The sequence below is a fragment of the Halichoeres trimaculatus genome, unplaced genomic scaffold (genome assembly GCF_033239565.1).
Source record: "Halichoeres trimaculatus isolate MK-OKI-2021-1 unplaced genomic scaffold, fHalTri1.1 fHalTri1_scaffold_1, whole genome shotgun sequence".
NCBI classification, from domain to species: Eukaryota; Metazoa; Chordata; class Actinopteri; order Labriformes; family Labridae; genus Halichoeres; species Halichoeres trimaculatus.
In genome coordinates, this window is record NW_027437179.1 from 6,834,839 (window position 1) to 6,855,316 (window position 20,478).

The following is a 20,478-nucleotide window of genomic DNA, read 5'->3' on the forward strand; positions in this document are numbered from 1 at the left end:
TAGGTGATATCGGCATCAGAAATTGAGAGTTAGACAATACTGGAGTGCCGGATATTGACAGGAAAGCCAATATGGAGCATCCCTTCTCTTAAACAATGTTTTCACTGATATTCTTCAATGAGTGAAGCTTCCAGAAGAATTTTAATCTAAAGCTTTGATCTTTTGCCTCAGAAAAGGTCACTCACCTGCACACAGAATGCCTGTCATTGTTGAGAACTGGTATGTTATTGCAGTGATGGTTCTCTGAGGCCCACTTCTGGCCCGCAGCGCAGCAGCTCTGCAGCAGGTCTTCAGCAGAGAAACCTGGACCTGCAGCACAGAGACATGAAGGTATGCATACATCAGACTGCTGGGATTAAAACAGTTCTGCACTAAATCCTTTGAGCCCGTACAGTTGGACTACATGGAACAGACAGAAGCCTGAGGAGTGCGGTGAATACAGTGAGCGCTCTGACAGAAACATATGACTGAACCATATGGTAGACTGCACCCGGTCTCAGAGGCGCCTTTAACATTTCTACAGCTGAATAAAGAAGTGAAGTCACGTTACAGTAGCCCATTTAATGATTGGAAACTTTTTCACTCAGGTCTGGGGAGAGTCAGAGTTTAAGTAAATAAGTGGAATAGCAGATACGGGCTTTGAACGAGACGAGTGGCAAATTGACGCTGACATGAACAAATAGTTTGGCTGAAGCTACAATCCAGCTACAACGTGGAGGGAAGGATTTGAAGTGTGGGGGGTTCAGAAAATATATGTTCAAATCAAATCCTGCAAAAACCATCTACACCGACAGCTGGGATAAATATGAACTCTTTGTTCAGCTGCGGACACAATAACTGATCAGATGTGTCAGAGCGTTTAGCTTTGGATTGAGAATGAACTCATTCAGAGAGCTCTCAGTTAACGGATTAAAAACTGAATGTGCCAAAGTTTTGTTTATTGATTTAGCATGTTAGCTTTCCAACAGTTGTACTTAATGCTGTAAGTACAGGCTTGTAGAAATGAGTGAATAGTATTCAAGTTATTACTCAAAGTGTTGATGTGGCTAAAACTAAAGGCAAAAAAATTCTCAAATTAAGGATCGTTCAGAAATAAGTCTGAATCCCCTGCACCAGGAATACATCTTGAACTCAATTTGTGGAGCTCATGGTGCTCTTCAGAGAAAGTCAGAGGGTTATCTTCAGTCATTAGGATTCTTTGTCAGACAGTCTGACTATCTGTATTAAATTTGGTGCCATTCCATTTGGTTAATGAGATATTTAACAGGGGAGATTTGAATCTCTCTCTTGCTGGTGATGCTGAATACTAACACAGTTGTCAGGATCCACACTTAGGATGACAGATGAACCAAATCTGATTAAAATCTTTCAGTGTGCACCGCGGAGGTCAGTGCACTTAGCAAAAAACCCACTGAATCCCTCAGAAGATGTGCTGCAAAGTGCATGGGGAAACAAAACCTGCAATCCCTGATCTTAATATGCATCATACATGGCACCAATGTAAAACAAACAAACAAACAAACAAACAAACAAACAAACACACAGAAACTTGAGGAGACATTTTGCTGTTTCCTGTAATGAAAGAAAAATCTGGGGGTCAGAGCAGAGAACAGCAGTAACAGCTTTGTTTTTGAGTTTAGAATCATGAATGGCATTAACATACTAAATAAATAAATAAATAAATAAGCAGTGTTTAATATCAGTGACAAAAAATAAAAAAATAAAGATTTTTTTTTCTTCTATTTCTCTGTTCAGTGAAATGTAACAATACATGGAAGACTAAATTGTGCAAGACACTGTGCATTACTGGAACTAAACCTAATGAAGTTTTATTTTTATTTTCATGCAGTTGTCCTTAATAATGCATCAGCTAAATAATTAAGTAAAAAGAAAAAAACCACATCAAAACTATAGAATGGATAAAAAATAGACAGAATCTGTTACGTCACTCATCTGTTTTTAATACCCATTGTTATGAGAAGCCATGCTGGAAATGGTAAACTGATGAGATTGTTGACTAGTATAAAGATGAAGGGTTACAAAGTATCTCTAAAGCCTTGATGTCCTCAGTCCATGATCAGATAAACTGTCTATGAATGGAGAAAGTTCAGCACAGTTGCTACTTTCCATCGATAACTAACACAGTGCAGAAGGTTCAGTCAGTTGAGGAAGAATCCCAGTGTGTCAGAGAAAGACTTTGGGTCAATCCAAGTCCTATACCTTAGCTCTTGTTTTTGTTGTTTTGCGCATGCATGTGTATTGAAGGGGTGTCCCAATTCTCCAAGATCAAGGTGAAGGTCCACACAGCCCTTGAAATGAAGACAAACCAAGACCTCACTTGAAACCATACGGTATGAGAAATTTCCCATGATTTCCATATGTTTTATCAGATATCCAATCCTTTTCTACTCAATGTCAATATTAGCCATATTTTGAATGGTTGGTTTTATTTTGAAATCACTCGTTACAGCAATCTACCTGACACTACTATAGCTACAACTACACCTAATTACCCCCTACACCCATGTCAGACCAGAGTAACAGGTTTGCAGCAGACAGACTTCACTGGGGTGGGCTGCTTTTCATGAGTGGTTGGTAGAGGTGTCCCAGTCTGATATTGATATCGGATATCGGTCCGATATCAGCCAAAAAACAAGTATTGGTATCGTAGCGGAATGCATCTAAAATCCCCGATATAAGCAGTTTCTGTTGCCCGTTGGTTAATAATAAACGGGTCAGTTTTTCCTCATACCTACTGTTGCTGACTACTGTTCTTTGTTTGAATAATATCACTTAATCAAGCCTTTTCTAACATGAAAGACATACTACAAAATAAGTAATAAAAGTATGCATGTTTAATGCTGATATTGTATTGGATTAATATCTGTATCGGCCAATACTCAATACTGCAGTATCTGTATCGTATCGGGAGTGAAAATGTAATATCGGGACATCCCTAGTGGTTGGACAGATAAGATTCAGGAGCTACACAAGCTATGAAAGATGAATGTTAGCTTAATGTTTGCTTTTCATGGCTTAGCTGTCCCAACATCTGACATTGGTTTACCTTAGTTTGTAAAAATGTGTTTGGTTTGGTGAAGTGAATTAACAGTCGCTCTGCCAACAACAGCCAGCGAGCGTCTAGGGGTGAAGACGTAGCGGGGGGTCGAGTGGCGTTTTGTTTTTAAGAGATATTTTTTTCTTTTAACCACTTCCTCTTGGCCCTTCAAGCAGAAAACCACAGGGAAGAGGTAGACGAAGGGGTAAGACAAAGGGGAAGGGGTAGGAATGAGAATTGGAATTGGCCCTCAGACAAACCTCTGGTTCACGCTAACATCTCTGTTGATGAATCTACTATAGTTAAAAAAAAAATCACAAAACAAGAATGGAGTTCATGAAAGGAAACCAAAAAGGCTCTATACTGAGATCCACAATCAGAAGGAAGTGACGCCAGGATATGAAGTCGAAAAATACAAAATAAAATTGAGAGCATTGCCTTCAAAGTTGGGTAAAGACTCCCTTTTTCTTTGCATTTTGATGACCTTAGTTAACCTGATTCCTCCATAGTGTTACATTAAAATAAAGTATAAAATCCTTGTCATCAATAACTCAACAGAAGTTGGTGGGCACCTCTATTTGGTGAAATGATCTCAACTGTTTTAATTTCCTCAAGATGCTGGAGCATGGCTTCAAGAGTGATTCACAACAGACATCCCAAGAATATTGTTAAGTAGGGGTGTAACGGTACACGTATCCGTACCGAACCGCTCCATAAGGCCGTTTGGTTCGGTACAGTGCTGTATTCGAACGAGTACAGTAAGTTTACCTTAGCCACTGCACATGGTTATTTAATATTCACGTGAGTACTCATCTATGATTGGCTGAGCAGGGAAGGTGTTTTAATATTCATGAAGAAAGTGGTCTGTGATTCGTGCTTTGCGATCATGTGCATATCATGTGGACATGACATCTCACGGTGAGCCAATCAGAAGATGAATATCAAAGAGCTTCCGTAGCCACAGGAGCTTGTGTCTGAATTGTGCATCGTGGCTGCTGCTAACGACCAACAGGAGCTTGAAAAGCCTCCCCCCTCGCTGTATAACGGCAAGTTTTTGGTTTAATAAACATGCTAAACAAACAAATGGTTTTGCGTTGTTCCATACTGTACCGAAAATGTACTGAACCGTGACCCTAAAACCAAGGTACCTACCGAACTGTGATATTTGTGTACCGTTACACTCCTATTGTTAAGCTTTTTAAAGGGGAATGGTCCAAAGTTCCTCCTCAGTGTGCAGGTCTGATCTACAACTACAGGAAACATTTGGTTAAGGTGAAACCAGTTTATGCAGAGATCCAGGTCTTTCCCAAACATTTACACACTTTTTCTTGCATATGTGAGTGGTTTTCCTGCTTCAAGTGGACACTCGATAAACTACAGTTTCTGGCAGCCAGAGGTCCCTGCTTGATTAAAACTCCTGATGCAGCTCCTATTCAAAATTAAACGCCTTCCTCTCCTGCTGAGAAAAAAACACTCAGAGATATGATCGTAAAAACATGTGCTAAATCAGGATCAATTAAACTCCTGTGAGTGAATGAATGCATCTCATATTTCTAAACCACAGCTCAGCTGCTGTATAAGCCAAAAATCAGAGACCTTTCTTTGCTTCCAATTAGCTGTTTTACAGGAAACCTCACCGACGTCATGAGGCCTCTGACGCGGCAGCCGTCACAGTGATCACTGCCATTCTTAACCACGCTGTGGGCCCCACCAAGCCTGAAAGGCCCCCCGACTGCTGAGTGAGTGTGCTGCACTGAGCCCAGCTGCTCTGCGTGGAGCTCTTTCTGTGGGTGAACACGCTGTGAGGAAGCTGCTGATGCTGCTGCTGCTGCTGTGTGGCTCTACGGAGCGCCAGGAGCTCATCAGCCCCTCCATTGCTTCCACGTCAGACCCAAAGCGGTCCCACCCTGCTGCTTTCGCACACCTATCAGGTTTAACGCTTCAACACACACACACACACACACACACACACACACACACACACACACACACACACACTGTGCCCTTTTTAGAAAAAGCTGTCATCAAAGAGCTTTTGTTTTCAACTCATGACCCTCCTTTGGCTTCTGTACAGCACTGAACGTGAGCATACGTCTTACAGCCAGGCTGTAGAATCAAGACTTTGAGTTGATGAAGTGTAATTAATCTAAAAAGTCGTTAAAAAAAGGTGAATTCTCTCATTTTTGGGGGGGTTTCATTTGACTTCACTGACAGTTACAGTTGAAACTTTATTGTAATTAAAAGCAGCCACATCAGTGGGAAGTAAAGCACTGTGATTAGATTTAGCTGTCTCATGCATGCAATATTTCCTCAAAGTAAAACCCATTGTATCCAGTGCAAATGTAATATGTATGAACTTTGCTAATCCTATTCTGCCGTTTTATTCAGATAAAAAGGAACTTTGGAGCCAGGAATGCCTGAAATAGCTCAGCTTTGAGCTCCCATTTGAAACTTCTTCTTCTTCTTCTTTTCGTCCACTCACTCTCTGCTCAGTCTGCTTTAAAGATCAGTAAACAATCACTTAAAGCAAAGGCAGCCTGTGCATTATTTATGAGCACTGTCTTCAGAAAACTGTGTCAAGTTGAGAGGAGAAAAGAGAAGATGTTTGAAAGAAAAAGCAACTTTTAAGTCGACCCCCCAACAAACGTTTCAATATGTAAAGCCTTATCATTGCAGAACTCACGTCTCTGTGCTTTCTTCTCAAATACTTTTATGTCAGTCTTACGTACCCATGTTTTATTAATTCAATGCATGGATCTGTTTCCAATCCCATCAAGGCCCCGGGTCTGACTTCAGGTATGTTTTCTTTGCTTATTTGAGCAGCCCTGAGGACTTGTGAATAAATATAAAAGAATGAAAAAGTCTGGTCACATCCACAGGAAGACAAGCTGTACTTCAGGTTGGACACACCGTCAGTCCCCGCTGGTATGTGAACTACCTTTCTTGGGTTCTTGCCAAAGGTCGAACATGTGCTTCAGCCAGAGGGTTAGATGCAGTTTAACACTCAGGAGGAACCTAATTATCCCAAAATAATAGCAACGAGTGTCTTCAGCAAAGTCAACAACACGTCTGTGAAGGTATTGTTGAAAGAGTCCACATGGTTACCAGCATGGCAGCAAAGCCTCTCTGACCCGTTCTTAAAAGGTCCAGATAGACTGAAAATAAAAGACATCCGTCCACTTTAAGAGCCCCCATGGGGTTGGTCTGGACTGATTAGTACGGCCTCACACTGCTCGCCTGTCATTACTCTGTCTGGGCAAACACAAGCTGCTCTCACACCACACAGAGACACGTGTCAGACACATCTGTGCTGCCTGAGGAAGTATAACAACATCCATGTGAAATGATTTATTACTGTAACTGCTGATGTGTCTGGAGTTTAGATGGCTGTGGTGTTAATGGGGGGAGTGTGTACAGCTCTGCTGATTCATCACTCTGATATGTGGCTGTCCAGATGCACAACTGAGGTCAAAATGATCAGCCCCCCAAATAAAGTTTTCTTTTTTTTCAAATATCTGAAGTGCTTTTAAACATATGAATACCTTTTTAAAGACAGTGTGAAAACTATCTGTTTTCACCACGGAACCAGTGGTGATTTTCATTGACAAAGACTCCACTTCCCATGAGCACTTACACGCATCATAGATATACAGTAGACAAGGGGTGCATTACATTTGTCTCCGGAACTCGGGATTAACACGTTCTGAGTGGGCAATTTCAACAGGAATGCCCCCTGAAGTCGGAATTTCCTACTGGGAAGTTGGCGAAACTATACCACCCCCGAGTTGATGATCAAAGATGGCTGCCTCGGTGTAAACAGTACTTAATCTCCTGTTATACTCCCTTTATTTTAGCATTTCTGACTAGTGTTGCAATAAATCAGCCTTATAAATATATTACTTGATGTTTCTATACAGAAATTTTGCTGTTGTGGCAAGTTTTTATGAGTTGGCAACTTGAACGCTGAACTTAGTGATGACACCATTCCCACTCCCCATAGCCTAGTTTCAATGTAAATGGAACGCATCATAGATAGGTCACCGCACCGTGACATGCCTATGTGGCAGCCACCTTGGTTGGGGCAACGTTCCACCAACATTGCATGTCTAATATCTGCTGCATTCTCTCCTCACTTATGGTTTGAAATAAGTCAATACAATAGGCTGTAAAGTAAACTTTACAAGTAGACATAAAATAAACTCAACTTAAGACTATCAATCATATTCACTAACTTTTTTAGTGCTATTATTTTTCTAGATTCTTTCAAGTAAGCTCAATTTGTCACATTTTTACAGTGCAATAAAGTATAAAAAGAGCTCGTCAGATTTTACTTCGAGGTTTTGCAAATTACTGAGTTGAAACAACTGAAAACCTTGAAAAGTTGGACTGATGCAAAATGTTGATTTGAGAACAATCAACTTTTAAAGTTCATTTGACTTAATCAATTGTGTTGATTGAACTTACTAACTTCATTTCAAATCACTTAATTTTTTCAGGTGTGACCAATTGAAGAAATAGTTTGAGATGGTCCAACTGAATCGTGTTACTTTTCTTTTAAATTAAATTTCATTTCTTGCTGCTGCAAGAACAAGGTTGATCAAAGATTGATTGGGCACTGCTGGAGTGGCTGCCTGTTGCAGAAGCTTTCTCTTCCTTGTCCCTTTTTCTAAATTTTTTACTCCTCTTTTTCATCATCTTTGTACACTGGAGTCTGGATTTTTTTTTTTTTTGGGCTCATATATTGGTCATTGAAACCAAGCTGGTTGCATCTGCAGAAGTGTTTTTAAGTGTTTTTTTTTCTGTGTCTGTCTAGTGACCCTGCATGGGACCATGGTCACATTGTTTACATATGAGATACGCTGTTAGCAGCTTGTAACATCACATTGCTAACCAGCGCTAGGCCCGATGTTTACCTTAGGAGAAGGAGGTAAGGATGAAGTGCTGGTGTTGCGGTGAGAGCTAGGACAACAATTAGCTTGATAAGCTAGTCATGCCAACCCAGCACCAGAAGGAATGCCAGAGAGTAGAGTAGCATCATGCTACTCACAGAGATTTGGCTAACTGTGCTAACACCAGACACAAACGTGACTCTGAATTTCCCTTTAGGAACTAATTCCATTCTATTCTATTCTATTCTATTCTATCTATTCTATTCTATTCTATTCTATTCTGAAGTGTTGGGACTGAGCAATGCCAAAATGAGAATGTAAACATTAGAATCATCGTGTTATTGGATTAAAAAAAAAGAACCAAATTATAATTAATTATTCAAATTACTCAAATTTAGGAACAAAAAAAGTATATGAGTGTTAAAACATAGGTAGACACCCAGAGGATCAAGCCCTGCTGCTATAGAGTATTTCTGTGGAAACAAAATAATCTCCACATATATATCATATATACGAGTGTATATCCACCATTAATAAAGAAAATAAAACAACTTTTGTTTCTGTCATAGTCTTATGGATGTAAAACGTGATGAATTCTCCCCCTGGCCTCTGAGTGTTTTCTTTCTGAATGTGTTTATTTGTGCAGTCACTACCAATGGACCGACAGAGCACTGAAGCCATTTTGGGAGTGTCGCTTTTACGATGTAATAATACAAGCAGGCCAGAGCGGGTAATGGCTCAGAACAATGTGAGGATGCTAAATGCCTCCACTTCCACTGCTCTGGCATGGCCACAAGCTCCTCTCACCTTGAAAGACGTAGTGACGGTCATTAATCAATCTGCCTCCTTCACAAATAAACCAGCAGAGTGGAACTGACGTACTCCCTCTGCACGAGGAGAGGAGGCTGTCTGAGTTGTTCACTGAACACAGTGCAGCGGGGAGGCAGGAACAGCCTTCACTACTCCAGGTACCGCTGATCTGAGGCTGCTGTTCTACTGGTGAATGAAGAACAATTTCAATAAAGAATTTTGACTTTCATTTAGACCAAAATGAAATGTTTCCTGAAGAAATACGATATGCCTAAAAATCTCTGAAAGAAGTGAGAACTGTATTAAAGCCACTGCTTACTTATCTCTGATGTTCTATGGAGTCTTTGTGATATAACACCTCACTGTGGCCCTCACTGATCCATTTTGTGAGGAAACTGAAGCAGAGTTTGGTGTGGAAACAAGCTTGCGGCAAAGTTCACATGTAATTTATAAAACATGCGTACCTGGGCCAACCCGTAACTTGGAAACTTCCCAGTCGAAATCTCCGAGTTTCAACCTGAAAGCGTTCCAGGCAAATTACAACTTGGATTTGAGCGCAGGGATTTCTGGTATAAGTTAACCAACATAGCAGACATTGTAAATGTAATTCTTAATCATTTCAATCATCAAAGGAGCCTGCAACTTGCTCATCTGAGTGAAACGGAGGAAGGGAAATGGCGCATAAGGTAACAGAAGCTTATTGCTGTGAATGCAGCAATGCATTCACAGCATATGTTCGTCTGTGACAAAAAAAATTCTTCTTCTTCTTCTCCTTCTTCTTCCGCTAAAACTCCGATAAACTTCAACCGATTTTCACCGTTCAAACTTCAAAACGTGTGTTTCAGTGGGGACAAGGGGGCTATGACTCTTCAGAAACTTTTCACGAATACTTTCCGAGATATTCAACGATTTACGAAATTTCGGTCCCATAGAGATGAATGCGAAATTTTCAAAATTTCCTCTCTTCAGGACATTTTTTCAGCCTGCTTCAAACCCTCCTCATTCAGTCATACATTCAGCTACAAACTCCATTCAAACTTCAAAATATTCAGCTATATTTTGGCTTCATTCAGTGGGTTTCAAATGTTTCCTAGCATTCATAGTTTCTTCACAATGACCCTTCAAAGGTCATGATGCATTTCAGCTCTTCGAGACGTTTTAACATTGGTGTGTATTGGACGGAATGTTTTGGCTTAGAGTGGGAGATTCAAACGACAGAGCAGGGAGAGGGGGAAACGAAACCTGGAAAAATTCTGGGTAAACTGTTCTTCTGGTCACAATTTTTGCTCCACATAGGCATATTATATGTCAAAATGGAGGAGGGCTTGTCCTGCTTCTGACAAAGTGGTTTTTAAAGCAAAAGGATGGAGCACTTTTTCACAAAATGGCCAACTGTCATGAGAAGTTAAAAAAAAACCCCATATACCTCCATGTTAATTCCTGAGGGGTTTTCTCAGAGAACAGTCAAATTTCCCTCATCTATCTATCGCTCTCGTGGGTTCATTTCTTGACCTTCATGCATGAAATTTAAATAGACAGCTTCCTCTGGGTCTCAGGATTCCTACGGTGTGTTCATTTTTATTCTAGCCCTCACGGTTTTGGCAAGGTGACAGGAGATTCGGACTCTTGCTTTGCCACAAAATCTTCAGAAGATTACAGTAACAAGGGCAAAGTTGTGCACCTGCACCTGCTGCCCTTAACGAGCTGGTCACCGTGGAAACCTTTGATTTCCCTGAGTCAGCTCCTAGTTTTCCTAGATTTTTTTTCTTTAAATTTAAATCCCTTCCTTTAATTCTTGAATTGATTCAGCCATTCAAACTTTTAAATCCAATTTGAGATTACACTGATTCATGCTTCATCATCATTCTTTTTGTCAGAATTGCAAGCACCTTTACACCCTGATTTCAAAGGGAATGTGTTGGGAATCAACAGACTCCACCAGCTCTCTGATGGCAGTTGGTAAACAATGATCACCATGGCAACATCTGGCTTCAGATGGGCCTCAGCCTACAGGCTTACATGGTTAAAAAACTCACACACAGGACACACAGGATTACATTTTAACAGGGTTTAAGATAGCCGACTTACATTTACCCTCAGTCAGGTCATTATTTCCATCAATGTTCTTTAAAATTGGATTCATTCCTTTAATTTTTGAATAGACGCAACCATTTCAACTTTAAATTCATTCATCCATTCAATTTATTGTCCATTTATTTCCTTTCATCCAAGAGTTCATGGCAGGCTAATTCAGCATTCTGCATTAGCAGTTGAGCGCAAGCTTTTACAGGACTTCATTCAACCATTTTAAGACACATCTTCAGTCATTCATGTTCAGCGTTCTGCATTAGCATTTCAGTGCAAGCCTTGCATGACTTTATTCAACCATTTTCAGACACATCTTCAGTCATTCATGTTCAGCTTCTGCTGTAGCATTTCAGCGCGAGTTATTTAAGACTTCATTCAGCCATTTTCAGATATATCTTCAGTCATCCATGTTCAGCATTCTGCATTAGCAGTTCAGCGCAAGCTGCTTCAGCATTCTGCATTCACAGCGCAATTTCTTCAGAAATTGCTTTTCTAGTTCTTTATGTTTTACAATATCTGTTGTTATATCAAAAACAGTTTTTTTTTATTGATTAATGAACTGATTATAATATTGTATTACTATATTATTAGTATTTTTCAAAGCAGTGATGTGACATCACATTCCATAACTCAGAGTACATCAATCTGGTCAGAGTTCACAAATGAAAAGTTACAAGTTTGACTGCCATTCCAGTGCACTTTCACAAGTTACAGGTGGGAAAACACGAGTCAGCGGTTGTCTGAAACGCAGCATAACCATAGACTGTGTATAGAATGGACAGCGTGGCCCCGCCATTTACAGTTTTGAAGCCACAATTCTCCCGTCACATGTGCTGCCATTGGTAGTTGTTGTGCAGAGTCTGCACAGGAGAGACTGTGGGCTCAAATTTCATGACGCAGCGCAGTGGGCGCAAGCCCGGCGCACCCCGAGCAGCGTTAATTTCATGCGGGGGAGTTGACAGGGGGAGTTGACGGCGCACCAGGGGGAGGTGTCGGCATGTTCATGTTGGCACAGTGACAATTTATTTCCAAAAACAGTGCAGAAAGTGCGCTAAAAGCTTGCCAGCTCCAAACTGGTCTATTCTCGATGCAAAGCGGAGTGCACTCTCCGCAGCTGTAATTTGGTGACAGACGCACATGTGCGCACATGTCAACAAAGCCTCAGAGGCAGGTTTCCAGAGTGTCAGGCACATTTTAATGCATATACATTTATATCTATATTAACTGTCCCGTCACATCTGATGTCAGATTAAAGCCGTTTGTCATAATGGAAAGGCGCTCACCAGTCACATGAGCTGAGCTGTGTCTCTGATTGGACAATCAGACAATCCTGGCACAATTAGTGTCTCAGGCCCAGGCTGTTTTTTTTTTTTTTTTTTAACCAGGCTGTAAATATGTTTTTTAATGCCATAAAAGTCTGTTTTTTTTGGTGTGTTGTGACTTATGACTTATGTGACTTCCATTCTTTCTGCAGCCAACATCAAGCAGATTCTTGATTAACAACTTTGTAGCACTTCTGCTTCATTTTTCAGACCGGATAAGTTTCTTGGCCCAAAAACGCACATGGTAGCAGAGCCAGGCTTTTAGAAATAAGCACTGAATGTGATTGCTAGACCAAAGTTCTTGAATGCAAATCATGCAGCTTTAATACAAAAAAAGCACTGATTATATGGTAAACATGGAGCTAATGTGTTCAGCTACTCTTTGATTCATTAAGCAGGTTTAAGGCCCTTCTTGTTTTTACATCAAATTTGGAAACACTGGGCATGAAACAGAAGAGTTTATCCAGCTGTTTGCCAAAAGGAATCAAGTAAACTTAGCTGTGTCTACTTCAAACTTGTATAATGAAAAAGTTGTAAGGTCAAATTTTCTCAGAGATTGAAGTCTCAAACTCACAAAAACAAATTTGTAATTCTTTTGCACCAAAGCACCAAAGACTTGAGCAGATTGAACAGTGACAGGATTGGTTTGGCAGCTCCCCAACAAACACAGCTGAAGTGGTCTCTTGCCAGGTTTGGCTTCCAGCACCCAGGGGCCGACTCGGCTCTAACCCCAGCTCCGCTCCTCCAGAGGTCACATGCTGTTTGTTTACCTCTCGCTCCACTCTTACTCAGGTTGATCGATTTCATTTTAAGAGAGGCCTGATCTTTCCCTGGTTTCCATCAAAACTCTGCCCTCACACTGGAGCAGTCCCTCTTTGTGCCTATAGTGGCTCTGCTTGAGCTCAAATTGTAGGCACTCAGGAGCAGCCTGTAAATGTTAAATTGACTTACACTCCAAGCACTTTTCTGTTCCTATAATCACCTAAAGTGCTTTACACAACATCACATTCACCCTTTCACATATGCATTTGTCCTCTGCAGGGGCCGCTATGCAAAGTGTCTGTAGATCAGAGATGACTGAATCACATTTTCATGCATTTATACAGTAATGGCTTTGCTTCCAGGAGCATTTTGCATCTCGAGTACTAAACTGCCAAGCTAGTAGCTAAAAGACATTGGTATTTTCAAGCCAAAGATTTCGCAGTCTACATTTATTTGTGGAAATCAAGCTCAGTTTTGTAGTTTTTCATCATTTAAGTGATGTGAGCACCATACACCGGCCATCGGTCGATCTGCTACTGCACATAATTGGGATCTGCTGTTGAAAATGTGATGTTCTGTTTGCCAATATCTGTTATCTGCCCATTTCTACCTATAGAAAACAGTGTCACTCTTTGTGTTAGCAGAGCACACTTTCTTTTAGTAAAGGATCTGTTCTAAACCACTAAAACCTGAGCTGTGACAGGGTTCATTGAAGTAGCCTTTCTATCATGGGCAAGCGCACTTTATATGGCTGTTTTTCCTGAACAGTTTGCACAATTGGAAAAATTCAAACTGTTTGTGAAAGCTGAGGTGTTGCTCTTTCAGTTAGTATGTGGTAATTACGGTCATTTCAATCAGGCATTTAAGGAGACCCGCAAATACACGGAGTGCAAAGCAGATGGATAAAAGGAAAGCACAAAAAAAACAGAGGGTCTATCCAAAGAGCCAAAAAGAAGGTTTCCACACGATTTTGAGACTGAAGGAGCATCAGAACGAGCAACTTCCCGTGAAAAAAGGTAACTGATGGGATGAATTTTAGGATGAATAAAGCTCTCTCTATCTAGTTTTTACTTTGTGTATGTAATTGTATGTGTAGGAGTGTAGACTGATGCTTGTTTTGTGTGGTGACCCTTTTGGAGAACAGCAGTGGGGAACCTTCAGGGACTTCTAGGCCTTCAGAGAAGGCCTTAAACAAATCTGGATGATATACGTATCATCTCTATATATATAATTTCTCATTTAGTTGAATAAAATACATTTAATACATCATGTAAGTTTTTAAATTAAGTGTACTGCAAAGTTCACTTCAGCAATGAAAGGGTTACTGTCTTGAAACATGTTATCTCTATCAGAGCCCGGTTTGCTGGCTAGTTTAGTGGTTAGGACTTCATGAAGGCCAGGCTACGTGTTCTGGTTTGGAGAGAGACAGAAAAATTGACCAATCACGATTTGATTTTTTGGGGGGCGGGACAAAAACAGAAGAGCATAGACCTTCGTGAAGTCCTAACAGTGGGCAGAGTGGTGAGAGCGGTGAGAGGAATGGCAGAAGACAAGAGCGAAGTTGTGGCTAGCTTGTTAGCATTTTTTCAGCGTGTGCGAGTAAAAATTTCATCTGGTCGCGCTCGTACGAGTGCTTATGTCCTAATACTTCATCTATCACGGGCACTGTAAGGGACATTGTGGTTTGAATTATTCCTCTTTTTCACTGGCTCAGTCAGTCTCCTCCACCTGAACTCTCCCCTGTTTTAAAGAGAGAGCGCTGTCGCGTACACACGCAGCTCGTATGTGCATCACACAGCGAAGATAGACAGAACTTCACAACGACACACGTTTCACTATTCCAAAGTCAGCCTTCTCACTATATGATTCACGCTGCTCTAGACTCTCCTGATTGAAGAACATGCTCCGTTAGAGCAGAGCTACGTTAGTTTAACTCACGACATGTCAACACCAAAAAAGAAAGATAGAAAACAGCTAAGGCTCTGATAAACTCCTCATCAACAAGTGCAGCACAGTTACCTGTCGCCGTCTCTGAGGTCTCCTGCAGCGTCTCCGGATCAAACCAACTAGGAGAGAGGGGGTGGATGGTGTTTGAGTTTTCGATATAACGCCCAAGTACGGGACTTGATTCACTTTCAAAAAATATCAGCGATTACAGGAGTATACTTAAAGTTGGGGGACAATCAGGAGAAATCACAAGCTAGGAGAACAGCCAGAGAAGGGGTTTAAAGAAGGGGTCTATATTCAGGAGTGTTAGCAGGCTGCCAGTACTCTCCATGGGTAAAAGTAACGAGTTTATGTATGACACAGATTGACAAAGATAAAAACTAAAGACATTTTCTTCATCATTTTAGGTTATTTAAGTAAGTTTTGTAAACTCACTTACAAAACTCATCTCTTTTTTATTTTTATTTTATTTATTCGATGAAAATGTTTTTTTTAATAACTATTTTTTTCCGCGACGATTTCTTTTCTGGGCTGTGAGGGTTGAGGTGAAGGCCCAGCTGTAGTACTCACGGTTCGCCACTGGAGAACAGTAAACCAAATTTTATTTGTGCAACATATTTACTATTAAGCTCTCTAATAACATACCCAGATATTCCAAGATATTAAAATATTCAAGTATCCTAGCCTCTTATGACCCAGCGTCCACATATGTGGATGTTACATTTCTGTCTCTCAGACCCATGTTACTTCATTTTTTTTTTAAACTTTGAGCTATTAGCCACATTGAGGGACACTGTCGACATCATCTTTTGGTGAAATCACAACATTACACTCATTTTTGGAAAAGAAAACAACATATTTAAGTTCATTAACACTACTAACAAACAACTAATAGAGAAGTCATAACACAAATAATCAAACTTCCCATACAAAGACCAAGTTTAGTTATTATACTTATCAGGTCTTACTTATCCCATAGAGCAAGGAGAATTAAAAAATTGTACACCAGACAAAAGCTTGGGTCTTAACAGGTGGTAACACAAAATGGACCTGGACATTTATTCACAGGACATTTTTTGACCTTTTTAAAGTCAAAATAAGTAAAAAAAATCTGGGCAGACATTTTAAAGCTCAGGTTTAAAGAGTTAAGTGTGACAGTATAGGATATATCTGTGCATGTCATTCACTTCAAGCCTGGTTAGCAAGTTATTTATTCAAGAGTATTTATGTAGTCCTTTGATACTTTGAGTAATGAAAAGAGAGACAGGGTAATTAACAGGTTTGTCCAAGCTCTTCATCTATGTGATACAATCATGTCTGAGTAGAGACTCTAACAGTGCATAGTTCCAGTACACTGCCTGTTAAAGCAGCAGTACACTGTTTCTGTGAAACCAACTTCAAAATGCACCAAGATAAGAAGTCTTATCTCACTTTGCTTCCTCTGAAGTTGTACCCAGGGTTTAGGACGACCACATTAAACCTCTGAACCACATCGATACATAAACAGGCCTCAGATCGTCTGTGCTCCAGCTTCAGCCCTCGTCCTCACTTTTCGGTTACTTCCTGAGCGATTGTGAAATGTCTGCATCCAGATGGTCTCACCATTGTCAAATTACTATCATTAGGCTTGCCTAGCCAAAACAGATGCATTACCTAATTCCTGTGAATCATGCAAACAGATGCGCTCATAACATGTTGTTGTTTTTTTTCACTCACTCTCACAGTGAATACACAGCATCATCAGATGAGTAGCTGCAAATAAGAGAGGAAGGACACTGTGGACAAAGCAGTACACTTGAGTTAAAAGTCAGCATTCATTAGTAGATATTGTAAAATAATGCAGCCGGGTTCTGTTTCTAGTTTAACTCAAGGGGCAACATCCGGTCAGTAAATATTAAGCCTATGCAGAAGTGCTAAAAGTCGCTGTTCGTCAAGAATCCGCTTGAAGCTGGCTGCAGAAAGACCAGAAGTCACGTACACACCCAGCCATAAAAACAGACTTTTACAGCATTAAAAAACATATTTGCAGCCTGGTTCAAAAAACAGCTTAGGTCTAAAACGCTGATTTCTCTATCGGCACACACTGCATGGTGCTTTATAAGTTATTAGGATCGTTTGATTTTCCAATCAGAGGCACAGCTCAGGTCACATGACATGACCAGGAACAGACGGGTGATGTCGCGGAGGCTACGTCCATGTTTTATACAGTCTATGGTTTTACCCAAGAAAACCACTGTAAACCTGGACTTTGTATCTAATTAAAATATTCAACTACAATACGCTTAAATGTCTTCATTGATTGCATAACTTTAAAATGCTACATATATTCTACTTATTTGCAGATACAATGGAATGTGTGAATGAATTTAAGTCAAATGCCCTAAAATTACTAAGTTTTGGTAATAATTATGCTTCTTCATCTCCTTTTACTTAAGAAAGGGCATCATTTGAAATGTAAGGTTGCAGGTAAAGGTGTCTTATCTTAGGGTGACCATATTTTGATTTCCAAAAAAGAGGACAACGGCACTGGCCTTGAGGCACAAATTCAGACAGGCTTCTTACATTCTTAATATCTTCACTGCCCCGTGGTTACTCCCGTCTGTGGAAACACCACAGTACTGGATTTTTTTGAGTGCTTCATGAGTGACTTCAACAGAATGGGGGGCTATAACACCTAGAGATGGGTACCGAACAGTGGCGTTTTCTCCCGGAGGCCAAGGGAAGCCATGCTTCCTCTCTTTTTTTAGACTGTAGCTGTGATTTAATGAAAATATTCCTTTTTAACAGTTTCGATACTTCTTCTGTGTTTTGTCAGCGTCATCTCTTCCTTATTCCTCTCCTCTAGTTATTGAGCATTTTACAATGTGTAAAACAGCGCCCTCGTAAATGTTCTGTGGCGAATGCGTGGTGAAAATACGATACTGCACGCTGTTGTCTGCAAGGAAGCCAAGCTGAGTTGGCGTCCCTTGGTGAAAAAAAAGAAGAATGATTAACCAATCAGATGAGGCTGCGGTCATGACACTGCTCATCTGTGATTGACCAAGGCTGTGTCAAGGGAAGCCACCCCGTCTTTGGCCTCAAACCAATCAAATCACAGTATCGTCATCCTCCTTAAGAGGGCGGTTGAATTAATTAATACGATGTTTAAGCTAAGTCAAGAGGCCAATGTACGTGTGTGAATGAGTGAGTGAGGGTGGGAGAGCTACAGGGCGTGTGTCGGTGTTCAAAGTAAGTAAAATGAGCGCTCTCTGGGCGCTCTAACAGGTCCGTTACATGGAATAGCGATACAAACTGCAACATAGCCTTTTATGTACCCCACTCCCTAAAAAAAATACCGATAACAGGCTTTGTCTCACTTGGCTTTCTCAAAAAAAATCTCCACGCCACGCCACTGGTACCGAATCAGGTACTTCAAAAGGTACTGACCGAATTCTGTCAAAAGTACCGAGTACCGATTCATGTAAAATCAAAAGGTACCACGTTTGGGTACCTGGACACATCCTTGTGACTGTGAGGAAGTGAAAGAATAGTCGATTTTCCATGATGGACATGAACACAGCATTGCAAGGGTATATACTGAAGGATATATATGTTAAATTGAAAATATATGTATTTAATATTGTTAAAGAAATTGAAATTTTTTTACCACATAACTACAAAAAAGTACCGAAAATTTGTACCGTTGAGCACTGGTACCGATTCCCAGGTATCGGGCATTGGTGCCAGCACTCCTAAACTTTTTAGCAACGTCAGAGTCAGGAAATGTCTTTTTTTTTAGCAAGGCACTGGTGTAATCCATGGACCTGTAGCTGTTGTGGTGTTTTACAGTATGAAATGCCATTGTCATGTCATGTTTTTCGGTGTCCATGTGAGCTTTGAGATCTCCAGCACCTTTATTGGACACTGAGACATATGTGCCAGCTTTGCACACGGTTCACTCCGCCTCCCACTTGTCCCGACCGAGACGGTATGTCGGAATCTTTTTTTTGCAGTTCATCTGTGAAGCTGCACTTACGCTTAAGCATCTTCCGTGCAATACAGCTCCACTGTCTAAACAGCCCCGTCTTCTCCGCTCTCCGTCTATGTCTCTCTCTCTTGCCTTCTCTCTGATCCTCTCACTCTCTATGCGTGTGTGTGCACGCGCAGAGCAGACCTGCCCACAAGGCAGCCTCTCGGTAAGTGATGCGCATGATAGTATTGTTTGCAAGCGCCGGTCAATTTACGGACGCGCGTAATGGTCCTATGAAAATCAGTGAACACCGGACATTTTCGTGAATTTATTAAACCCGCCCGGACACCCCGGACAGGACGTAAAAAGTGGACATGTCCGGGCAAAAGAGGACGCTTGGTCACCCTACTTATCTACAACTTCATCCTCCAGACCGTTAAGTCAGGTAACGCTGTTTTCTTATTACCATAAGTGTGTCAGTAACTGTCACAAATAAAGAGGTTGAAAATCTAAAAACTTACAGGGATTTGTGAAGAAAGCGGTCATTTTCTTTGACAACTTTATTCTTTAGGGCTCTAATTTTGTGGCGCAGCGCAGGGGGCGCAAGCCTGGCGCAGCCTGTGCAGTGCTAATTTCGTGCGGCGCACCCCCGTGCGCTGCCAATTTGACAATTTGGTAGACCGTCTGCGCAGAGATGGGTGTGACGGCGCGCCAGGGGGAGTTGACGGCGCACCAGGGGGAGGTGTCAGCAGATTCATGTTGGCGCAGTGACAATTTCATGCCAAAAAAGTGCGCTGAAAGCTTGCCAGCTCTAACCTGGTCTATCCTCGGCACAAGGCGCAGCGCACCCCACGCAGCTGTAATTTGGTGACAGGCGCACATGTGCGCACATGTCATCAAAGCCTCAGAGGCAGGTTTCCAGAGTGTCAGGCACATTTTAATGCAGTAAACAATCACAGTAATCACTATTTAATGTAACTGTCTGAACCAGCATATACATTTATACCTATATTAACTGTCCCATCACATCTGATGTCAGATCAAAGCCGTTTGTCATAATGGAAAGTTAACCTGACGGCAGCTGGAAGTTTGATGCACATCTTACAATTAAACAATAAACAGCCTTAACATCTGATACTGAGTATATATCTGGTTCTCTCATTTCATTTAACTCAAAGAAAAGAGGGAGAGAAAAGACGAAGAAAAAAGAGACAAAATAAATGTGTGTCACTCAGGATTTACCCGTGATTTCCCATATTTCTCTGTTATAGTCTTTATTTTTAACGTGATCTAAAAAGATGGAGTAAATTATTGTAAGGAGGATGAGGTGGAGACACTGGGAGAGTATACAGTGTATCACCAAAGGCTCTGCTTGGCGATGACAAACCAGGAGTGCAGGTGGATCAAAAGTATTCTGAATGGATAAGCCAGCTGTGTAACTATCTCTTCATTTTGTACTCCTATTAATGACAAAGGAACAGATTAAATCTGTCCCAGGAGCTGGCCCACACGGTGACGCGCATCGTGTCCTTCGATGCGCCCCGCTGTCCATTGACCTGCTGCAGGCACAGCGGCTCTGACCGTCAGTCAGACCAATCAGATGCTGCGCCTCGGCCGCAGGGCATTTAAAGGCGAGGAGAGCCGCTCATTTGA

The 20,478-nt window shown here is 41.1% G+C and overlaps 1 protein-coding gene across 1 annotated transcript in view; it reads right to left on the reverse strand.

The window, feature by feature from the left end:
- fbln2 (fibulin 2) overlaps positions 1-20,478 on the reverse strand; it is a 152,809-nt gene that overhangs the window by 92,382 nt on the left and 39,949 nt on the right. Inside the window, exon 3 of the mRNA XM_074666100.1 lies at positions 186-309. Coding sequence (XP_074522201.1) covers positions 186-309 — 124 coding nt within the window. The remainder of the gene's footprint in view (positions 1-185; positions 310-20,478) is intronic.